The sequence below is a fragment of the Sander lucioperca genome, chromosome 7 (genome assembly GCF_008315115.2).
Source record: "Sander lucioperca isolate FBNREF2018 chromosome 7, SLUC_FBN_1.2, whole genome shotgun sequence".
Classification (NCBI taxonomy): domain Eukaryota; kingdom Metazoa; phylum Chordata; class Actinopteri; order Perciformes; family Percidae; genus Sander; species Sander lucioperca.
This window is the reverse complement of record NC_050179.1, coordinates 13,495,611-13,516,611: the sequence shown is the minus strand read 5'-3', so window position 1 is coordinate 13,516,611 and position 21,001 is coordinate 13,495,611. Positions and strand designations below refer to the sequence as shown.

General features: G+C 41.6%; 1 protein-coding gene across 7 annotated transcripts in view; it reads left to right on the top strand.

Annotated features, from left to right (window-relative positions):
* The window catches only part of mctp2a (multiple C2 domains, transmembrane 2a), a 33,358-nt gene extending 12,707 nt beyond the window's left edge, over positions 1–20,651 (top strand). For 6 of the 7 annotated variants that reach the window (XM_031293514.2, XM_036003319.1, XM_031293513.2 and 3 more), the window contains 7 exons: positions 202–321; positions 10,063–10,182; positions 11,319–11,360; positions 16,016–16,125; positions 16,215–16,324; positions 17,536–17,633; positions 19,786–20,651. In XM_031293514.2, coding sequence (XP_031149374.1) covers positions 202–321; positions 10,063–10,182; positions 11,319–11,360; positions 16,016–16,125; positions 16,215–16,324; positions 17,536–17,633; positions 19,786–19,845 — 660 coding nt within the window. In that variant the 3' untranslated portion in view covers positions 19,846–20,651. Of the gene's footprint in view, positions 1–201; positions 322–2,315; positions 2,368–10,062; positions 10,183–11,318; positions 11,361–16,015; positions 16,126–16,214; positions 16,325–17,535; positions 17,634–19,785 lie in introns of those variants that run through there. The other variant, XR_004897891.1, reaches the window with a different exon arrangement.
* The last annotated feature ends 350 nt before the right edge of the window (positions 20,652–21,001 follow it).

The window sequence follows — 21,001 nt, the reverse complement described above, 5'->3', positions numbered from 1 at the left end:
TAGCCGCAACAAAGCTACACAAGGTCGCAGTGTGGATCGGACATAGTCAAACTAATTTATTTAATTGGCTTCAAACATCTAACTTCACAAGTAGCAAACAAGGGATTGTAAAGCTGATTGAAACGCATTGCAAAGTCATAAACATTATGTCCAGCATCAAATGATACTAACCGGTGTTTTGTTCCAATTATTTTCTGTTAGGTTCTTGCCCGGAATATTTATCGGGTTCGAAAAATCAGCACAGCAGTTCTGTACACGTTACAGTACATTAAAAGCTGTTTTCAGTGGGAGAGCACGCAACGGAGTCTAATAGCCTTTCTGGTAAGTCATTGCCTCACGTTAATGAACTCTCTTTAAGCCTCAGGGCAAACAAGTTTTGTCCCATTTCACTGCAGCCCAGTTTTAACTCTTTCACTTTATTTGAATTAGATGTTGGGGAGAATCTTTGGTTTAGTCATTTTCTCTCCCGCTAGTCTTTTTCCCATGAAACACAATGGCTGCCTTCTGTTTTTATCCCATGCCTATGTGATGGATGTGCTTTATCCTTTAAATCAAACCCCACTTGGCTTTCCTTCAGTTCTGATGACATTAGAGTATATTTGAAGGGGTGGGGTTTCGGCGTTTGTACATCTGACTTCTTAGCAAAGCCTCCTAGCCCGGGGGACGGTGTAAGGAGGATCACAGTCTCAGCTTCCTTGGGTGGAGGAGTGACAGTCTGCCTCCAAGATTTGAACCTTGTTTAAATGTCTCTGTTTAGCTGTTTTTAATGAGGGTATGTGATCTAAGGTCCTAAGCTTAAATAATCTTAAATCACCCTGTGAATCCCCCTCAGTACAGCACATGTAATGTCATGATTAAGAGTGTACACTTGCCATGAAAGCCCTGCCAGCGTTGTGTCAGGGTGAGGAAGCGGTCACAGACAGGGTGTGTGAAGAAGTCTCTTTTTCACCGCCTTTCTTCTGTCTGCTCTGTCTCAAAATGACATGCAATTCATACCTGGTGTATTCTGTAAGCCCTTCTCACTGATCCTAAGGTGCAAATCCCCCCAGGCAATGGCCAGGCTCAATGTATCACAGCCTTTAGAACAGCAAGGCACACAGACAGGCAGGCGGACACACAGACAGGAAGACAGAGAACAATGCAGGCGATTGTATAAGGATAGAGTGGGAGGCAGGCTGCTATCTGGGAAAGAAAGTTGGAGCACAGAAAGAGGAAGACAGTTGGGTAAGAGTGCGGTCTATGAAGGCAGATAGCGAGAGACTTGGAGGTAGGGATATGGGCATGAGAGCAGGCAGATAGGCAGGCTGACAGGTGACAGGTCAGCGGGATGGGGCCATCTTCTTCCACCTATAATTAGATCCTCCTCAGGCGATGGAAGTGTGTGGTGGCACACTCTAATCTTTCATTTCCACTTCTACTCCACCTGCTGTTTAGGAGTGCAGCACACAAATAGAAATCTTAGAATTAAGGAAAAAGGCTCACACACTTACTATTTCCATCAGGGTGATCATTGTTACTGTAGTAAAGTGCTTTCCAATTCTTCATTATATTTTTGTCAGCTGCGTGTGTCATCTGCTCCCTGCCAATGAGAATGGTAATTCTTGTGACATTGACTGTAGCTGCTTTGTCCTTTTTATTTAAAACAATTGCTCTGTGTTTCGGACACGAACATCAGCACACTGGTTGATATTTTTAAAAGCAGACAGTAACAGAGTAGTCAGTGTACGCCTTTGTCCTCGACGAGGTGTGCTTGAAATAGTAGTGTCGAAGGTGCATGGCGAGAATTGCCCAAACAGAGTGAATCTGCCACTGTGTATTCATCACCCACTCATCAGCAGACTGAGAGTTCAACAAGTGAAACGTCCTTTTTTTTTTTCAATGGTTATTATATTCTCAACAAGTAACAAGCACAGTGAAACATGCAAATCACCTTAAATATTGCATGTAATGGATAGTAACCGGAAAAACTCTGAACTTCAGTCAGTGAGGGCAACAACAAGGTCTTGATTGACTGTCATTACAAGCCTAGTGCCCCTAGTGCCATGCCACTATCCACAGTAGTGCCCCTACCCACTCCAAGGGTAGCTGTACAGCCACTCCTCCTCCTCCTCCAAGTCATCATTTGCAATTAAGTTAGTGTTTGGAGCTGTCTAAAGCAGCATGCCACCATGTGCCTTAATGAAACCAGCTCCCACTCCTATCTTTATATCTTTAGGCAGTGGTAATAAGGTAACTGATTCAGACATTGACAGATGGCCTCTGCTTGCCTCTCAGATGTGCATAATTATACCACTAGTGTCTGCTCTTTTCCACAGTGGCAGGCAGCGCAGGGCTTCTCAGGGTATGCCGGTAGGAAACGCTGCAGTGGTGGGTCGAGCTTTAATATACATTACAATACATTATTTATCACGCAGGCAGACCGGGTCTACCCTTTTACACCATATACATCCTGTAATGCATTACCGCTGTTGTGGTTTCTACTGGGACTGCGGGATGCTTGCTAGTGCTTTACCAGGAATACTTAGCCATTATATCACTCAGTCCCACAGGCCAATTTTCTGACCTCCACACAGCATGCAGTCTACATTTGTATCCTGTTTATGTAGATTCATGTATGCATTATGAAGTGGTTGTTGGTGTGTGGTGTGTAAGATATTCAAATTGTGCATACGGGATCACTGCTTTGGTTCACGTTAACTAAGTGACTGGGAATGTGAAAAAATTATTGAGTTTTTGTCTTTTTTGTTTTTCTTTGGAGAAGTCTTCTTTGTTCATATTAAGATAACTTTTCCCTTTGAGTGGCAATCAGAAAGCTGTACACCCAGGAACATATACATTTTGCATTTACAGATGGATGGTTTATTTGGTTTTATGCTGCTGTTATTGTTTGAGGAAAGGAGACTACCTGCAGTATTGTCACTGTTTGCGAGTGCAGGAGGTTACTTGTTTTGATTGTGCAATCTCATCAGCAGAGTCCATACTGTTTGAAGTCTCCTTCAATTTTCCACCAATGTGTAGCAGTTTAAAATAGAATTTCTCTAATTAGGTAATGTAACAAAAAAAGAAGAAAAACTCTTTCTCACACATTTAAACAAACTTTTGGCAAATCCTCATAAACATTTTCATCAGTGAACGGAAATACAAACAAGAAATTTAGATTTTTTTTCTCCCTCTTCTTGTTTATGCTACGGTAATGAGCCTAGGATCCACACTTTTCAAGAGTTTGACAACAGCATGCTCGTTTCTCTCAGAGAGAGGAAATGTGACAGCTAAAATCTTCATAAAATAATGTCCTTTAGATGTGCTTTTCACTAAGACTGCGCGAGATGAATGTGCTATACATCAGCAGTGACTGCGGAGGGGTCACCCAGAGTTCTTTGCTGCACACAAGAATAGGACCTGTAGATGGAGCTACAGCACTGCTGGAAACGTAAATGGAGGCACTTAGGAGATCAGTTACTTTTCCCAACAGGACCCATTCGTGGGAACAATTTGGAGTGAAATCCTCCATTCTGTGCATTTTACACCCAGGAAGTTTCTTTCACAAAAAAAGAAAAGAAAAAATAACTAAATTAGCATGTATTAGCCAGCCAAATTAATCTGTTTCAGAAGTTTAAAGTTGAGAACAATTTTGATTTAGATGAAATGGATGAAAGTTAAAAAAAAGAAAAAGGATCATTTACACTTGAAAGCTGATTTTGAGCTTTGCTGTCATTAGACCGCTTTAAGTATTTAAGTAGAATTAATATTTTAACACATGAGCTACCTCATCTGTCAGGAGTTAGACTAAAAAGAAACCTGTATACCTTATGTGAGTATTTGAACCGTTTTCTTTTTGTAACTGCCAGGTAGCAACCGCTTTAGACATCATTTGACAGCCTGTGAAATGCTGATTGCCACACATCACACACTGTAAAGATGGCATTTGATGAATGTTTGATGCGATGCAGCTGTAAACACACTTGGCAGCTGCAATGGGCACTTTTTTTGGGGGGCTGATAGAATCATCGTCTCCCCAGATGAGGGCAGGACAGGGTCAGATCTGGCTCCAGAGGTCTCGGGAGACCAGCTGTGTAGAGCCACAGCAGTCGGGGCCATTAACAAGAACACCAGCCCGGCCGAGATCAAAGCCATAATCAGAGTTGTCATAATTGGTCTTGTTAACACTGTCCCTGAAAATGAGATGCTTTGTGAGTCTTGGATCTGCCTATTTGTGGTTTACTGCATTGCAGTGTGGCCGAGCTTTTGTGAGAACAGCGAGAGGACTGTGCACGCCTGTGAATTGTCTCCTTGTTTCTGTTCTGCATCTGTTTTATTCTCTGTTTGAAAAAGTTGGAGGCTTTATAGGAGTGGGTTTCTTCAGTCTCATGGGGGTTACACTCTCCATCTCCATGGCTGAGGGAGTTCTCACAGACTGTGTAGTGGGAATGTGTCTAGTAGGAGAGAAAAAAGATGACAGTGATGGCGATTTGTGTATTCATGGTTTTGAGCCTGAGATCTATTAATTATTAAATTATAGGCTATGACTACTTGCAAACTGCTCAGTAGTGTCTCCTGATTGAACACAGTATTATTATTTAGCTGCCCTGAATGTGTCAGTTGATAGATCTGGAGGATGGCTGAATGCAGTGTGTAACCTTGAAACATGTCCCCTTATTAGTGGGATCAATAAGCTTTCTTTGCTTATATTCACTTCATTAGATCTGTGAAATTGTTCCTACTTTTATATGTTTTAGGACATACATTTCAGAAATGTGATTCAATTTAAACAGACTAAATTCATCATTATAATTTAGTAATAAGTCATTTTTAAGTTAAAAAGTGTCCTCAGATTAATTATAGCTGACTGCACTAAATAAACATGTAGAGCTTCATCTGTCGTACTTGCTCGTTTTATATTGTGTGTTTTCATGTGTGCTTTGTGTTTAACCCCATTGTGTGTGCCATATCATAATGACTGCCTTTAATGTACTCGCCACCTTTCGAGTCACAGAGGACACTTTTCCCCAGGCAGCCGAGGCGCGACCTGCCGGCCCCTGTGTGTGGCTGTTCCGGGGCCGGTCTTGGCCCCAGTGCGTTAACGTGCGTGTGAGCTGAGCTGACAGGGAAAGAGAATCCATGCCACTCCCTCCCCACCTCCTCAGGGGAAAAGGCTCGCATGGCAGATCTGTCACCCAGGAGGTCGCTCAGTGTTAACGCTCCCGACACGGATTAAACACTAGTGGCCAGTGCCGGAGTGCAGGGTCAGTGTAGCCACCACTGACAGGCACCACGGGGCCCCCGCTGACTGCCCTGCTCCAGCCTCGTACTGGCGCTACTCGAGCCCTGGCATGTGTCAGACAGGCGGGGAGACAACGGCCAGAGCTGGCCCTGTGAGCAAATGATAATGCTTTGCCTTGCACGGCTGCTCTTCCTCAGTGCTTTGATAAGAGCTGCTATCACCAATTTTAAAGATTTATTTTTAGTTTTGAATTTACCCAAAGAATGTAATTGTTTCTGCTTATATTTAGCTAAGGCTTTATTACTAAAATGTGCACTCTTGTTACTTTTTTTAACTAAGCTTTTGTAGAGCAAAATATTAGTAATAGTAGTAGTAATAATTGTAAAAAAAGTGGTAAAATTAACCACTTAACTTAAGTAACACAAATACAGTAAATATCAATGTTACTATACTCTATTAGATTTAAAAACTGAATTGTGAATTGCTTCACACTCCAGAACTGTTGGAGCTGATTTCATCCCGCTGAAGAGGGACATGAGATTCCACATTTTATTGCTCTCACTCATATGTAGCCTCTCTTTCCCCCCCCCCTCCCCTCTTCCCATGTCTCTCTTTCCCTCTCCCCAGTTGATAAGACTTGAGCTGAGCTTATGTGAAATATTTATTCAGCGTTAGCTCAAAGCACCATGGCTGCCCACACACTCTACCTGCCCCGAAGAGAAATCTTATCTGTGCTTCCTCTGCCTCCGACACCCCCTGAAAGCTTGTCCCCACACTGGCCCAAGCTCAACACAAATTACATGTCTCATTGCTCTGCGTTTACAGCTACTTTAAAGCCTGCCGCTCCTGTCCCAAACATAAGCCCTCAGCCAGACTCTGTTTCAGCCGGGCTGAAAAAAAAAAAGAGAGACCTGCGTGAGCTGAGCTGCTACTTGTGCCGTGATTCATTATTAATCTCTTTTTTTAATAAAATAATATTTTAATTGAGGAAGTAATGTAGATTAATTTTACTGCCCTTGATTTCACCCAGAAAATGAACATCTCTGTCAAAGTAAAGACTACCTAAAACCTATTCCAGGTTTCCTATTTGTTTGTTTTTTTAAATAATAATCATTTTTTAAATAATTTATTTTCTTGGTATTTCTATATTCCATTTTTGCACATAGTCACATGCACAGACTGGCCTTTTTCTGTCCATTACACACACACACACACACACACACACACACACACACACAAACAAAAAACACATACACAGGGACAACCATACACATACATGCACAAACCCTGCAGCCTGTTGTCAGTTTTGTTAAACTCTTTCAGTATATGTTCACGTAATCTGGCATCCATCCACAGCCCCCATGACTGACTCTCATAACGCTGGCTGCCGCTATCCTCGCTTTGTTTAGCTTTCCAAGTGGAGTGCAACTGAAGAGAGTAGGGAAGATAGGGCCAAGATGAAATCTTCCGTGCTTTTGGATGATGGTACATAGTCTTAAAAATAAGGGTATTTTTGAAACGTACCACGTTAAAAAAAAAGGTGTTTTTAGTTAGCTGTTTTTTTACAGCAACAGTAATGATATTGTATGGCCCCATGTGCTCTGACATTACTCCAATTAACAGTATTATGTGTGTTATACTGATGTGACGCCTATATTTATAGCCTGTTATCTGCCATAGTGTATAAGGAAAGCATTTGGCACCCTTGCAGTCAGATAGTACGTCTGCCAGTCAGTAGTTTGGGTTGTTAGACTGGGCAACCCCCTCCTCTGTTAATCAATTTACAGGATGGTAGAAACTCTTATAGAGGGTGTCTTTGTCCCTTTGTTCCTGCTACGATCCCTTCTTCCTCTCCTGGGAGAGTGTGGGTGGTGGGAGTTGCCATGCTTGCTCAGCTTTAAGTTATTTTATTCACACTTTTAATCGCTGAGTGCTTTATTATTAGGTACTGGATTCTGCTGGCCAGGGGATCTGCATGAGAAGGCGCAGAATGCATTTAGTGGAATCATATTAATAGCACTATAAAACAAATCTGTCAGGCCGTTCTTAACCCTGCTGGCAGAATTGCTCTGCCCGGGGTTGCCCCCTTCTCCAAGCGCTTACAGGTGGCTAAGGAGAGTGCATCTCCATCATCTACTCCACCGTGTGCTAATAATTTTATTAATTCATTCTTTTTTTCTCCCTTGGCACCCTGTGCATAATCATACACACATTTTTCAGCTAAATGGTGTTTGTCAAGGGAAGTTTCCTACATTAGAGACACTCCTCCCAGACATACATACCAACACTTGTTCAATTACAAGTCGTTTGTTATCCAGTTCTGCTGTGTGTAAACCTAAATGCTCAGGTATATCATTAATTATTACCTCCCTTGCTTTTGTTTGTTGCTTTATGGCCTTTTTAGTTAAATAAATGACTGTTTTACCACTCGTGCAACATATTATTAGCATTGTCGTGTTTAAAAAGTTCAAGGTTTGTCATGCGTAATTTGTTGACAGGTGAAAAAATACGCAGTCAGGCCCTTAAGACTGAAATGGAGCCTCTTTGATGGCAATTAAAATGTGTATTATTTTTTATAGAAATTTACACTTTATCCAACATGTCCTTTAATCACTCAGCTGCTTGCTAATAAAACATAAACCACTTAGTGGGGAATTAGTTCTGTCTCCATTTCACAGAAACTCTGAAGAATGTGGGGAGACAAGGGGAAGGTTTAGTCCTGCCTCTGCTCATTACTGTGGGATGTCTGACAGCAAAGTCTCAATCTGTGCACCTGAGTAAAGGAATCCGAGAGCTTTTCCCAGATGTTTCTCTGGATCGTTTTTATTAGTGTTAAAAAAGCATGTAAATCCTGAACACATGGGCTGACATACCATGAGGGAGGAATTGAGAAGATATTCCTGACAGTTTTGGTTTATACCCTCATTTAAGCACTCAGTTTAGACACAAGGCATTGTATTTCTGTAGGCTTTTATCTTGTCCACTGAGCCAGAACACGGTGAGCAGAAATTTGCATTAGTGGGCGATTATGAATACCTGTGACAGATTCTCTCTGCCGGCTCCCTGGGCGGAAATGAATTGGCTCCCTCTGTTGACTTGCACAGGAAGACAGAGACCAAGCAATTAGACTTTAGTGGTTAATGTAGCAGCTTTTGCAGGGAGGGCAAGGAGGTTCAACATTCCTGCTGGGCTCATGTCAGTTTCCAGGCACATTTCCCCTCCCTTTTCTTTTTCCTTTTTTTATGAGAATACTGGGAATATGACAAGCTACCTGTCTGCCAGCCAGCTGAATTCCTCTGGGGTGAGGGTAGCTTCGCTTTAGAATTGCCTCATGGGAACTGAGGTGACAACACATGACTTAGGTTATTCATAACAGAGAGAGATGTACTGCAGCTACCTCTGCACATCATGCATATTCATTGTTTACCTTTTTTTTAATCCCCCACCAGCGCTAGTTTGTTGCTGTATACTTCAAATGAGCTCTTACAAAAAATATCAATAAAATATTGTTTGTTTCTTTATACCTTGGTCATCCAGCTGTGTTTCTGCATGACGCTTTGCCTCACCTACTGTCTCCCAGGTTGTATTGAGCAGTACAGTGGTAAAGCCTAGGGCAGTTTGGCCACAGTGTTGTCTGCTTTACTCATGGTTCACGTTTCCCTGGTGGCCGTTTGAACCTAGGCCCGGTGTGGCAGTAGGTAGACTGGCCCCCAGAGCAACATACACGGGCTCTGTATGGTTGCTATGACAGGAGCAGTCTGCTGTTTACAGGCCTGCTATTGAGGCCTGAAGGCCCCAGTGGTTCACATCCTGTCTCAGGCTTAACTCGAACATATTGTTCATAGTCTAAGCAGCCTCCAGCTCTTTGAGTCAGACTGCACAGTGCTACCATCATATGGGTCTAGCTTCGCAGTTATACTTAACGTTTTGAAATAAACTTTGTAAAAAAATAAATAAATAAAAAAAATTGTTAAGAAAGTCAGATTAATGTAACTGTTGGATAAGGATGCATTAATTATAGAAAAAATATACAAAGAATGAGGAAAAATTGACATGTCGGTGGTAAATAGAAGTGGACCATATGTTGGATACATTGGCACATAATCACACTATAATAGATTTCAAGATTCAACTTACTGTGGGAGACATTTTTATTTCATCCCTGTCAACCGGTTGGTATGATCCTCCTCACACATTCCTGATAATTTCAGCTGGAGACAGACTCATTAGGCTGTCACTAAATGGGTTTAAATGCAGCCGTCCAATTAGTGCTCTGCTGTGAAATGCAGTGGGTGTTGTGCAACGTGCTTAGCACCACTTCTTTACAGAATTATGAGGGATTACTCATTCAGTGTGATCCATCTTATTTCTGCTAGGGGTCTTGGCTTTTCTCAGTATCATCGCCACGGAGGGGGTAAATGTTGCAAATGCTTCTCCAGTTGCCATATGCGCCTCGTCAGAGAGCCTAGCTGCCTCCGAATATAAGCGGATTTGATGTGCTAGTTAAAAGACAGCATACCATGCCTAGCCATGTCATACTTTCTGTTATGCAGTAAGGCCCTCTGCCAGCGCAGTGTTATTGGTGTATTTAAATAGGATTTCAAGATATTAAAAGTTGTCCCTGAATGTCTGTTACTTTCAAACCACTAAGAGTAAAATCTCTTGCCATCGGCTGTAAATCTCAGAGGCTTTACAGTCTGTAGTGCTTTTCGTGAGATTTAGAATGTGGTTAAATCCATTATATATTTTGTTTTGGGAACAGGCTTGCTGAGATTTGAAAGCTGGGTCCCTGTTATGGTGTGATGGGCTTTGCGTTATACTGTCATGTCCTGTCTTCTCAGATCTTCCTTGTGACGGTGTGGCACTGGGAGCTCTTCATGCTGCCCCTCTTCCTGCTTCTGCTCCTTGGCTGGCAGTACTTCCAGCTCACTGGGGGGAAGGCCAGCCCAAACCTGGACCTGGTGAGTGACACTGACAAGGACTGTGAACACTTTAGTATTCATCCATACACATCTGTAGATGCATGCTGTTACAGTGCAAATTCAATCTATATGTTAACCCAACTCTGGTCAAACCGTGATGGAATGAAATCCTTTTGGCACACATTGGGCAAATTGCAGTTTTACAGTAATCTCAATTAACAACTCTTACACTTGCATGTACACTTTATAATATAGGAGCTGGTCTATAAAATGCACCTCACAGTAAGCCAGTTGTAGGAGCATTCCACATGTTTTATAGCTGGTTAAACTAGTTTCTACATTTTCTCCAGAGGTCCAATAAAACACCAAGCAGTAAGAAGCCACTAAAATCAAATCACTGCAAATGTATGTGTAGCCTATAGTCTGTTGATTTAGTCTCATCGTTGATTTAGTCTCATCACATCTGTAAATGCCGGACTGTGGTTCTCTCCAAAACATACTACTATTTCCTCTCTATCTACGGTTATGGAAATTATGTTTGCCCTACACATGTCTGTGAAGGTTAATGCTGTTCACACTTCTGACTGCCCTCCAATTTCATTGTGTTGTAAGCCTTCACACCGGCCAGCCAGGGGCCTGGCCTGCTCACACACACCCTCCCCAAAGCAACATCCCCGGTCCGGTGATTGTGTTTATGGCTGCTGGCAAAGATGCTGTCCCTGGGCAATGTTAAAGCCCAGGCTCACCCTCATATCCAGTGTTGAGACACTGCCACCCCTCTGTGACCCTCTGGCCGGCAATGACACAGCTCTGTTCCCAGGCAATGTCACAGTGTGCACCACATTGGGGTCAGGGATGACTTGATATAAAGTGATCTAGGCAACAGCATCCAAATTAAATGTTTTTTTTTTTCCTCTTTCTGTTTTTCTGTGTGCTTATGTTGTGGAGAAATGAGATTGCTTTGGTGTGACAGTGCTTCTGTGAGGAAGGCCCTCTTTCACCTCTCCTTTTGTGTGAGGTCACCCCTGTGATGCAGTCTCTATGGAAACAAGCCTCTCCCAATAGGGGTGAATGTACTCAAAGAAAATTTCATTACTAGGTGTTTGTTAAAAATGCTCCAGTGCCCACATGTCCCGTTCGTTTGAAATCACCCTCTACCCTTTATTTTCTCTTAGGTGAACATGAGCATGGGTGACGACGAAGAGGAAGACGAGAAGGTATTTTATCTTGTCTCTTTCTAACAATATAAGGGATAATATGTTTTGGTGGAATGTTAGCGCTTCTCAGTTTTCAATATAAACATAAATCTTTTTAGGTTACCATAAACACCGACTGTTTTTCATCCTGACATTACTCAGTGGTATGTGTAAAAATCTTTTTTGAACTTATCAGAAGGGTAAACCCTGCTAATATTTCTTTCTGAATATCCAAGGTTAAATCAAACGCATAACAATGTTTGCATTGCCTTTGGTGGGTACAAATTCCTGGTTCGGCAAATAGCTCTTATTCTTATACAAATGAACATTTGCTTCTTAGAAAATAGAAAATATTTTACCAAAGAGCCATACAGGTTCTAGTCTGTATTTTAGCATAGTCACATTGACAGTTGATTCTCAGAAGCTCTTTTCTAACTAAGAATAGAAAATATTTTCATGCATCCCAAATGAGGACAACATCTATGAAACAGTTGTAGCATGTAGATCTCTATTCTGTTCCTCTGAGTATTCAGTGTCACTCTGCCGAGGAACTGCAGCCCTTTGAAAATATATAAAACAAATTTACACAGCACTGTCAATTAGATTTTGCACAGATTTTGCCCAGCTGTTTGGAGATAAAATCTATAGATTTTTGTTTTGTATCATCATTTTCTAAATGGGATAGTTGTGTTGAGAATGACCTTTCACTACCAGAACAAATGAACAAAGTAGAATAACACAGCAGTAATCTTATACTTTGCCCCAAAAGGTTATTATCAGTCATTTTCACTTGTTTGTTTTTGAGAAATCATAAAGGATAATGTTTATTAATGTATCTCTCTTGTGTCTCTTGAAAAACAAAACAACAGGAAATCTTTAAGTAGCCTGAAAATTATACTTCCCCACAGCACATAATATTCAATTACACTCATCCTGCTGTTTTCTGTAAAGAAGGAAGAGTTAACAGGGATGTGTATTATTGCTTTATGGCAATGAAGTGTGGAAATAACGCAAAGCCTTCAAGCAATGACCCTTGTGCTGCGTGTCTAGGCCCAGGATTCATATCCATAATGCGCTCAATATATTCTGTTGTGATGACCTGGGGCTATGAAAAAAAAGCCAGCTTCTTTTAAAAACACAGGCACATCCACCAAATCCTGTCTGAAAGGATGGGCTAATTCACAGATGAAACTCACATGATATGTCTGCACACACAAAGTGGGAAGCTGCACTTGCTATCATTGCTAGAAACAGGCAAACTGGTGCTTAAACAAACAGCAGTGACACTGAAAATTCTGTGTATTTATGAATATTGAATTGAGCAGCAATTGAGAATGAGATTGCCTTTATGCACTGAATTTAAAGCCATTGCTATATAGAATGATTATTAAATGTGTCTTTACCTTGACACCTCAGCATATAATAAAGTATGTTTCCTTTTTTAGTTTAGGATATGGCAGTGATTTTAGAAAGGTTTAAGATTCTCTCAATATGCTGCGTGTGTTTCCGAACTCTTAAAGCTTGTTGAAAGGTTTTCCAAGAGCCTCCCTTAGCCCTTTCACACTCAGAGGAAATTAAATATCTCCTTTCATTTACTAATTAAGCAGTCACCCATGTTTGTTTTAAGCTGTCAGCTTTAATTTAAAGTGCCTTTTTTGAAAGTCTTGTTATGGTCTTGCTGTCACTTGAATGTGATATCATGCAGTTAGATCAAGCAGTGTAGCTTTACACCTCCTATCAAAGTCGTCTTTAGAAATATTTGGGGTTAAAGAGTGATCAGTGTTAAATTTGATGACTTCAAAGCCTTTGCTTTTTTCCCCTAGTCTTTCCTCCAACATGTGAGTAAAGGCTTTTCCCTCTGAGAAGGTTATGATTACCACTCAAATATGTTTTTATCCCCCTTTTTCCCCCTTGAGGAAGGAAATATTTAAACCTCAGACAGAGCAACAAGAATGTGAAGGCATGACGTTAAAGAGAGACGAAAGGCAAGGCAGTGTTACAGCAGGATAATACAGAACAGATTCTCTGCCTGTGAACAAATCTGTCCTCAGGGAAAGAGACAGCTTACAAATTATGTGTGGGCAAAGTGACTTCCCTTTGGCCTTAGGTATCAATTGTGCAGATAGACAATATTTAATCATAACATAAAGAAACAGAGAGGCAAAACAAGTCCATAGATCTCCAATAGAAATGAAAAGGGAGGATGAAACAGCCCTTTCATTGCCCCCTGGCTGGCAGTGCTGGTTTGGGGTTGACTTGTTCCCAGAGCCCAGCCCAGGGGAGATGGGGGGAGGGTGAGGGGCTGGTTGTCGGGGTGCTAGACTGGGCTGGGGGGTTACTCCATCTCTCACCCGATAGTCCACAGTCACCGCTGGGTCTCCTTGAGCACACCAGTCAGACAGACTGCCCATGTAGACACACCACCAAATTAAAGCCTATCAAAGCTTTTTTTGTGTTTTATCCCAGCAATGTTTTTTGGGGGTTTATTATAGCTCCATGTGAGATAATTTGCACATACAGACACACAGGTGTTTTTCATTTAGATGCACTTCTTATCTTTGTCAAAAATATTCAGTCTGAGAATTCAAATTTGGCACCGTTTATTCTAATTAGAATGATGCTAAATGAGCTTTTTCCAGCCTTTGATAACACCCCACATGTCTGTGAGAGTATGTTTACCTTTGTGCAGGAGATCAAATTGGTTCTCCATTAACACACCTTAAAAGGAAGCTTTTACAATTTTATCTGAAATGAGAATATGATTTCACACAGGTTTTCTAATCAGTAGACATTTAGGATTCATTTAGTCCATCCCCAGTTTACCCATCCTTTTCCATTTCAGATGGAGATCTTTTATTTATTTTTGTTTTCTCTGCACTCATGTACATGCCGAAAGAGAAATGAACAAAGATAAAGAATATCATCAAATGATTAACATAGGAAGGACTTCAGTTTTGGTCGCTAAGGAGATGAAGGATTTCAAGAATCTTAAAGCACATGAATAATGATAATCATGAGAGCTCTGCCTCTCGATCCACACTTCAGAGTACATCTATTTGTCTGTTTTTCCTGTAAGAAATGAAACCCATTATGGTTTCTTTTCCTTTTTGCCGCAGCTGTATTTCTGGCTAAATTTACCTTGAATGTTTATCCAGTGCAGTTGAATAATGTTTCATAGCTCTTATTAGATTTAAATTCTAAATCATGTAATTGAGCCAATCTGATGAGGCTCCATATGGAGTGAGCTATCATTTCTTAATGCAAGGCTCTGTGCTTCCATCAGGAGCTCACAGGTTGTAATGGCTTGTAGCAGACTATAACAGTGTTCACCGCTTTCAAAATAAACTTAGGATAAAGAGCTCAATTAACACCTGATGTGGAGGACACATATGAAGGTTTGCTCGCCTCCCCCCAATGCAGTAGATTGGAGTAAGATGATGCATAAACACAGATAGTCCTCTTTCCCCATGATGAGACCATGAGATGGTTATCTCAAAGAAAGCATATTTGTGATAGTTTTTCCTTTTTTGGACAGTGCTGAGCCTCCAGTGTCTGTCCAGTCCAGAGCCCAGTGGGGGAGGCTCTGCTAGTGTGGGAATTGCTCTCTTCCTGCGCCTTTCGTGGAGAAGAGTGGGCCTGACAGTGGGGAGTCTCTGTGTGCTGGCAGACAGTGTGTTCCCAGGGGCTGCCTCATGAAGCTCTGATAAAGGCATTTTGTCTGGACCCTGTCAATGCACACAGGCTGCGGCTTCGGCTGACTTGTAACATAAACATATAGACATCCCCAAGCCTCCTGCTAGGGTCCATCAGAGCGCCCTCCCCCAACACTCTTACTCCCCTTCTCCCTCTCACTCTTCCTCTCCCGCCCTCTGTCATCATTCCTGTCATTATTTCTTCCTTTTGATGTGAGGCTTCTCAGCCCTCTTTAGCTTGTGTAACTTGTGTTATCTCTAGTCACTCCTCTGCCTCTGGAAGGCTTCACACTCATTGTTATTTCCATCCTTGATGTGATTGCATTTACTGTATTTCATTTTGAGAGCCTCCAACCCCCTCACGTGTTGACGTATTGCTTTGCAAGACCCCGTCATCAGTGCATTGAAAATGAAATAATGCTTTATGTGCAGTGTTAGTTGTGACAAGAATCATACGAGTGAAAGAGTGAACACATCCAACTGGTGTTCTAAGCAGGGTGAAGTGTTTTTTCTCATACAAAGAAAGTGTAAGGAAAGGTTAGAAAGCCTGGCCTTACAGATTTGTAAAAACATGTTCAAACTTGTCCTGTGCAGGCTGCTGGAAAGGAATCTTTCCTAAGTTGTGAGGCCCCTGCACTCCTTGTCTAGGTTGTCTAGTCTGCCTGATTGCGGATGGCCATTTTGTGTACTTTTCATCTATCTCGAGAGTCTTGATTGTGCTGCACTTGTGCAACAGCTCTATTGTGTGTGGCGGACAAAAGCTGAAATCTCTCAGCCATCCACATAACAGCCTCTGAGCATTGAGTCTGTCTCATCTTCAAAAGCATAGTCTGAAGATGTACAGTGTTTGCTCATTATGGGCCATTCAATAGATAAACCACACATAATAGCACAGCAGAGATAAACTGCTCTTTGTCTACCCTGCCCAACAATTGACTTACAGTGTACCTCATCAGTGTTTGTGCATTTTTTATTTTTTGTTAGGAATCCGGGAAAAAGGGTTTGATGGATAAGATACATATGGTGCAGGAAGTAGTGCTGGCTGTCCAGAACGTTTTGGATGAAATTGCAAACATTGGAGAGCGAATCAAGAAGTAATTTGAACATTTATCTATATATCTATCCCACATTTTTTTTTTTTTATAGAACTTCACATTAATCTGACAAAATTATTCTTTTATAGCATATTCAACTGGTCTGTCCCATTCATGTCGTGCCTGGCCTGCGTGGTGCTGTTTGTGGCAACAGCGCTATTATATTTTATCCCACCACGATATATTGTGCTGATATGGGGTAAGTTCTACATCTATTAATTCATAAAATAGTACAGTAAATAAAAGAAAAAAATATTTGTGCATACCTAAAAATGTATTGGACAAATATCTAAAGCTAACAAACTCCCACTACCTGTTTCTTGCTAGATCCTTCATTACTGTGACCAAAACATACTGACAAATTGTATACAAAAAATCAGCACCCAAAACACTGTTGCAAAACTCAACTGTTATTCAATCTTCCGAACTGCAAATTCACAATTTAATGAAGTACAGTAATTTGAGAACTCTGCCATGCCTACACCTCTGCAGATGCACAGAGATCAGACAGCTGCAGAGGTTTTCTCTGCTCAGTGTGGGCTGATGTAGCAGAGCCTAGCAGAGGCGAGGCCTAAGGTTTGTGTGAAAACAAAGCAGAGGTAGAGTTGCAAGCTGTATATAATACATGATGTCCTTGGGCAGTCTGTAGGCTCCTGGTCTAGCCTCTCATTATCTGCTGTAGTCATACAGAATAGACAGTCATCTTAGTGGTCAGGGAGATATGCTGCCCTTAGCAGGCTCTCCTCCTCCAGCTGTAAACCCACAACCACTGTACTTCCACACTGCCTTCAACACAATCAATACCAAAAAACCATCATATCAAACAAAACACACAGTCTGAGACACTCCTCTGCCTCCCCAGTTAACCCCCATCTCTGTGGTTGCAAGGCAAGCCTTTCAAGTTGCTTGCACATATTTAAGTCCTTAGGTTCTTTGTCTGCATGTTGAGGTACAGGCAGTACCAAGCTGTGAATATAATGGTCCCATTACATGACCCCAGAGATATATATTTTCTTCTCTGTGGTAAGCAGCCGTGTGCAAAGTAAATATAGATGTGCTAGAAATAATCTGATTGAAGCAAACAAAAGTGAGGACAAGTTGTCATAAATGGGTGCCTTTTTCATTATTCATTATCATTATTAATCTGCTTTAATTGATTCAGTATCACTTTATTCATACTTGTCTCCATTATATTGGTCTGGCTTGAATTCAGTTTGGCTGAAAGGGATCAATTGAAACTGCATTATATAATGCCGTTACTGATACACCGGTGGGAACGCTATACTGTACAGTACATAGATAGGGTTACACAACTCTTTCTTATTATTATTATTATTATTATTATTATTATTATTATTATTGACACTGTAAAATATGCTGGTTGGTATTAATGTGTTCTTGTTTTCACAGGCGTTAACAAATTTACCAAGAAGCTGCGCAACCCATATACTATTGACAATAATGAAACACTGGATTTCCTCAAGAGGGTGCCTTCTGATGTTCAAAAGGTAAGGGTCCAATTTTACATACAGATAGGGAAGGAATTCCCTGAAGATGTCTGCATTATTTGCTGTAGCAGAATTCCCAAGTGTTGCAGAAATATATCCTCTGGCTTTGTTTGATTATTAATGGACTCACGCCTCTAAAGCAGCTCTGGCCCAATTATTCCTCAGTGCAGCTCCATGTAGTCGCCTGAGTGAGGAGATGCTCAGATCTGTCCTCAGCCATATTGCTGCAGCCTCGTCCGTTATTAGCAATTTTGTCTGTCTGATTGAATCGCTGTGACATTAAAGTTGGTGATTGGCCGAGGGCCGGCGGAGGGCTCCTGACGTCTCTGGTTGTTGTGTCAGCACAGAAACTCTGATGTGGCCTCAGTCACTTCAGGGTGGTAGAGTCAATTAATGTAGTCGCGAGCCCCAGTCGTCTTGCTGGGTGCCATATGTGATTACATATTAGCCATGGCTGATATGTCATTTGCATTTACATCACAGAGCTGAGGAGAGCTGTCAGGGTGTTGTAAGTGGTACTGGGTGCTCGCCGTTCTCTGACTGAGAATTTTGCTCGGCCAGGAAATGAAGTGCCACACAGTGCCTTCATCTCCCAGGTTACTCGCCAGACTGAATTCAGCGAGAAATCCTGACAGTCTGGATCTGGGAAGACACTCTCACCCCAGTCTGTTTCTCTGCTGCACCCTTCATGTCCTCCTGCAGCAAGCCATTGCTGACTTCTCTGTGATGTTGGAGGTAGCCTGTGTTGTTTGAGATTTGGCTGGCTGAGTTGGCAAAACAAGGTGGTGAATACATTTTGATTCCGAATCCTTTGTATGTCTTCTTCCCCATTGGGATACAATGTTTGAGCTTTGAAAATGACTCACTTTCAAATCTCAAGGAAACAATACTTTTTAGCCTGGTTTAAAAGAGAAACTACATCTTGAAAATAGCTCCAATCATAAAAAACAAAACACCCTTAAGATTCATCATAAGTACGTTTCATTATGTTCTGTGAAAAAAAACCTTAACATCATATACACAGGAGACCCAAAACAATAGACCACATATTTTGTTTTTGTTGACTTAGAACTTCAATCCTCAGATAGGTGTGGACACAAAAACACCACAAAGGCTGAAAATTGACTCCTGTCTTTCTTGCAAATGTGACTTGGCAATTAGTGCCTGTGCACATCTACAAAGTCTGCCTCAAACGGGGACTTCTGACAACACTGTCTGTCCTGAAATAAGAAGCATCTGTCAGTTCTGAGGACAGTTTCATGTTCTGATGCAGAAGGCAGTCACTTTGTTCCCACATTCCATCTCCCATTCTAATAATGGAGACCAGCTAATTAGCATAGAGTTCTTACCTTTATTCAACAGATTCACCGTATTGTTTGAGCTCAGCAAGCATGCTTCAAAAGCAAGTTTTCAAATTCCAGCTCTTCTCCCTTTCAGTTTACCGTATGATCAGTCCTCTTTGGATTATGGTGGCAGTTTTGGGAAGAAAAAAATACGGACAATTGAATCAATTTTTTTTAATGTCAAAGAGAACATGATTCTATAACGTACATTTATTTTGTAAATCCATTTGAACATCAAGGAATTTCTGGAAAAAGCAATAGTGAAACATGAGTGAATCTATCTTGAGCTTAATTCTACAGATAGCAGAACAAAACAAGGTTGTAAGTTCAAATGTCACATCTCTCACATTCCCTGAAGAAAGAAAAGTCACATCAAAGGTCTGTAAAGCCGCAAAGAAAGTAACGCGTCAACTGATGTCGGTAACTTAAACAACTTAAACTCGCTTTATACTATTCTCAGACTTGAATAAAGTTTTTCTTTAAGAAACAAATCTTAAGAGTGAGTGATTATGCAGTTTGCAACTCCCTCACTGGCCTGGCAGGTCATCTCAACAGTTGATGTCTGTTTCTAATATTGTGATTGTGGTGCAGAATGGGGGGGGGGGCGTACACTGGTACGGAACCCTTGACTCTTCAAATCCTTCCTCCCTGTGATTAATCCCCTCTGCTCCTGTGTTTAAAAAATGATTCATTACAGGCGAGCCCGCCTCGCTTTCCCCTGCACCAGCTCTCCTCAGGGGAGCCATTACCGTGCGCTCCACTGAGCTCGGATTACCTGCCTCTGACCAAACTCCTGTTTGTTTTTACAGGTGCAGCACAGCGCGCTGAGAGCGCCCACCAGCCAGAACCAGCCGCGGAAGAAAAGGTAAGCGCCGCGGACACGCTGGATGAAAGGCTGGTCTCCCTTTGAATATGGTACGACGCAGTCCACCTGACAACAATGCTCCAGTGCCAGCAGAGCCCATGACCCTGTGCACCCCCACCATACCACCCTAACTCTGCCTCCTGCTGCTGAGGGGCAGCCAGCCGCTCTCTGGCTTGTGTGTTTGCCACCCCCCTGACAGAGGCTGTGAACTGCAGCAGCTAGGAGGGCAGCACATGGCGCTGTCAATCACAAGCCTGGAGGTAAAGAAAAGAGAGCGCTGCAAGGCTCAGCCTTCATCTTTGGAAATAATTCTGAAAAGGAATGAAAAGCGTCGGGTTTGGCTTACCTTGGACCTCCACGGCTTTGCTTTTCTTTTCTTTTTTGACTTTGGTGAAACTAAGAAATTTGACTTCAGGTTAAGTTAATACAAGCAGTTTATGGAAAACAAACCATCGCAATCTTTTTTCTATATCCATGTGTTAATATAAATAAAGGTTATATATCGCAATATATTTTTAAATATTTAAAATGTTTTGACACACATTACAAATTTCGGGACAGAGTACTGAATGTTACTATTCTTTTTGTGGTAAGGACCTACTGAATATAATGCTCTCAGCTTTCCTAGTTTTATCCCAGCAACAAAATATATATTTATGTACTGCACGTGTATTATTTCCAGGTGACTTTATTTGTTACTGTATGTTAGACTGATTAATTTGAGAGTTTTATTTTTACTCACTATCTTGTCTGCATCATCAAATAGAGAATTTGCAGGAATCCTGAATAAAGAGTCTTGATCAGTTTGAATTCTTGTTTTTGGCCATGTTTTTTTTCCAATAACTGCACTCTAGTGAGGATGGATTACACCACTTCTTTACTTGAATACACAGTAAACACATCTGATTACACAACACAGCCATTGGAACAGAGCTCACACACCGGCCACCGCTGCGCCTTGGTTACCGAGCTCACATCAAAGCTGTGTGGCTCCAGTGTGCTTCCTAATGCATTGCTTTGTTGCCTTTTCACAATAACAGGGTCCAGATGAGAGAGAAAGAGCTCATCTCTCAGAGAGTACTTTCTCCATCCTCAGCACTTAGTGCTTTATATTTCCACTAAAATCACCTGCCCTATCTAATGGTTACACACACACATTT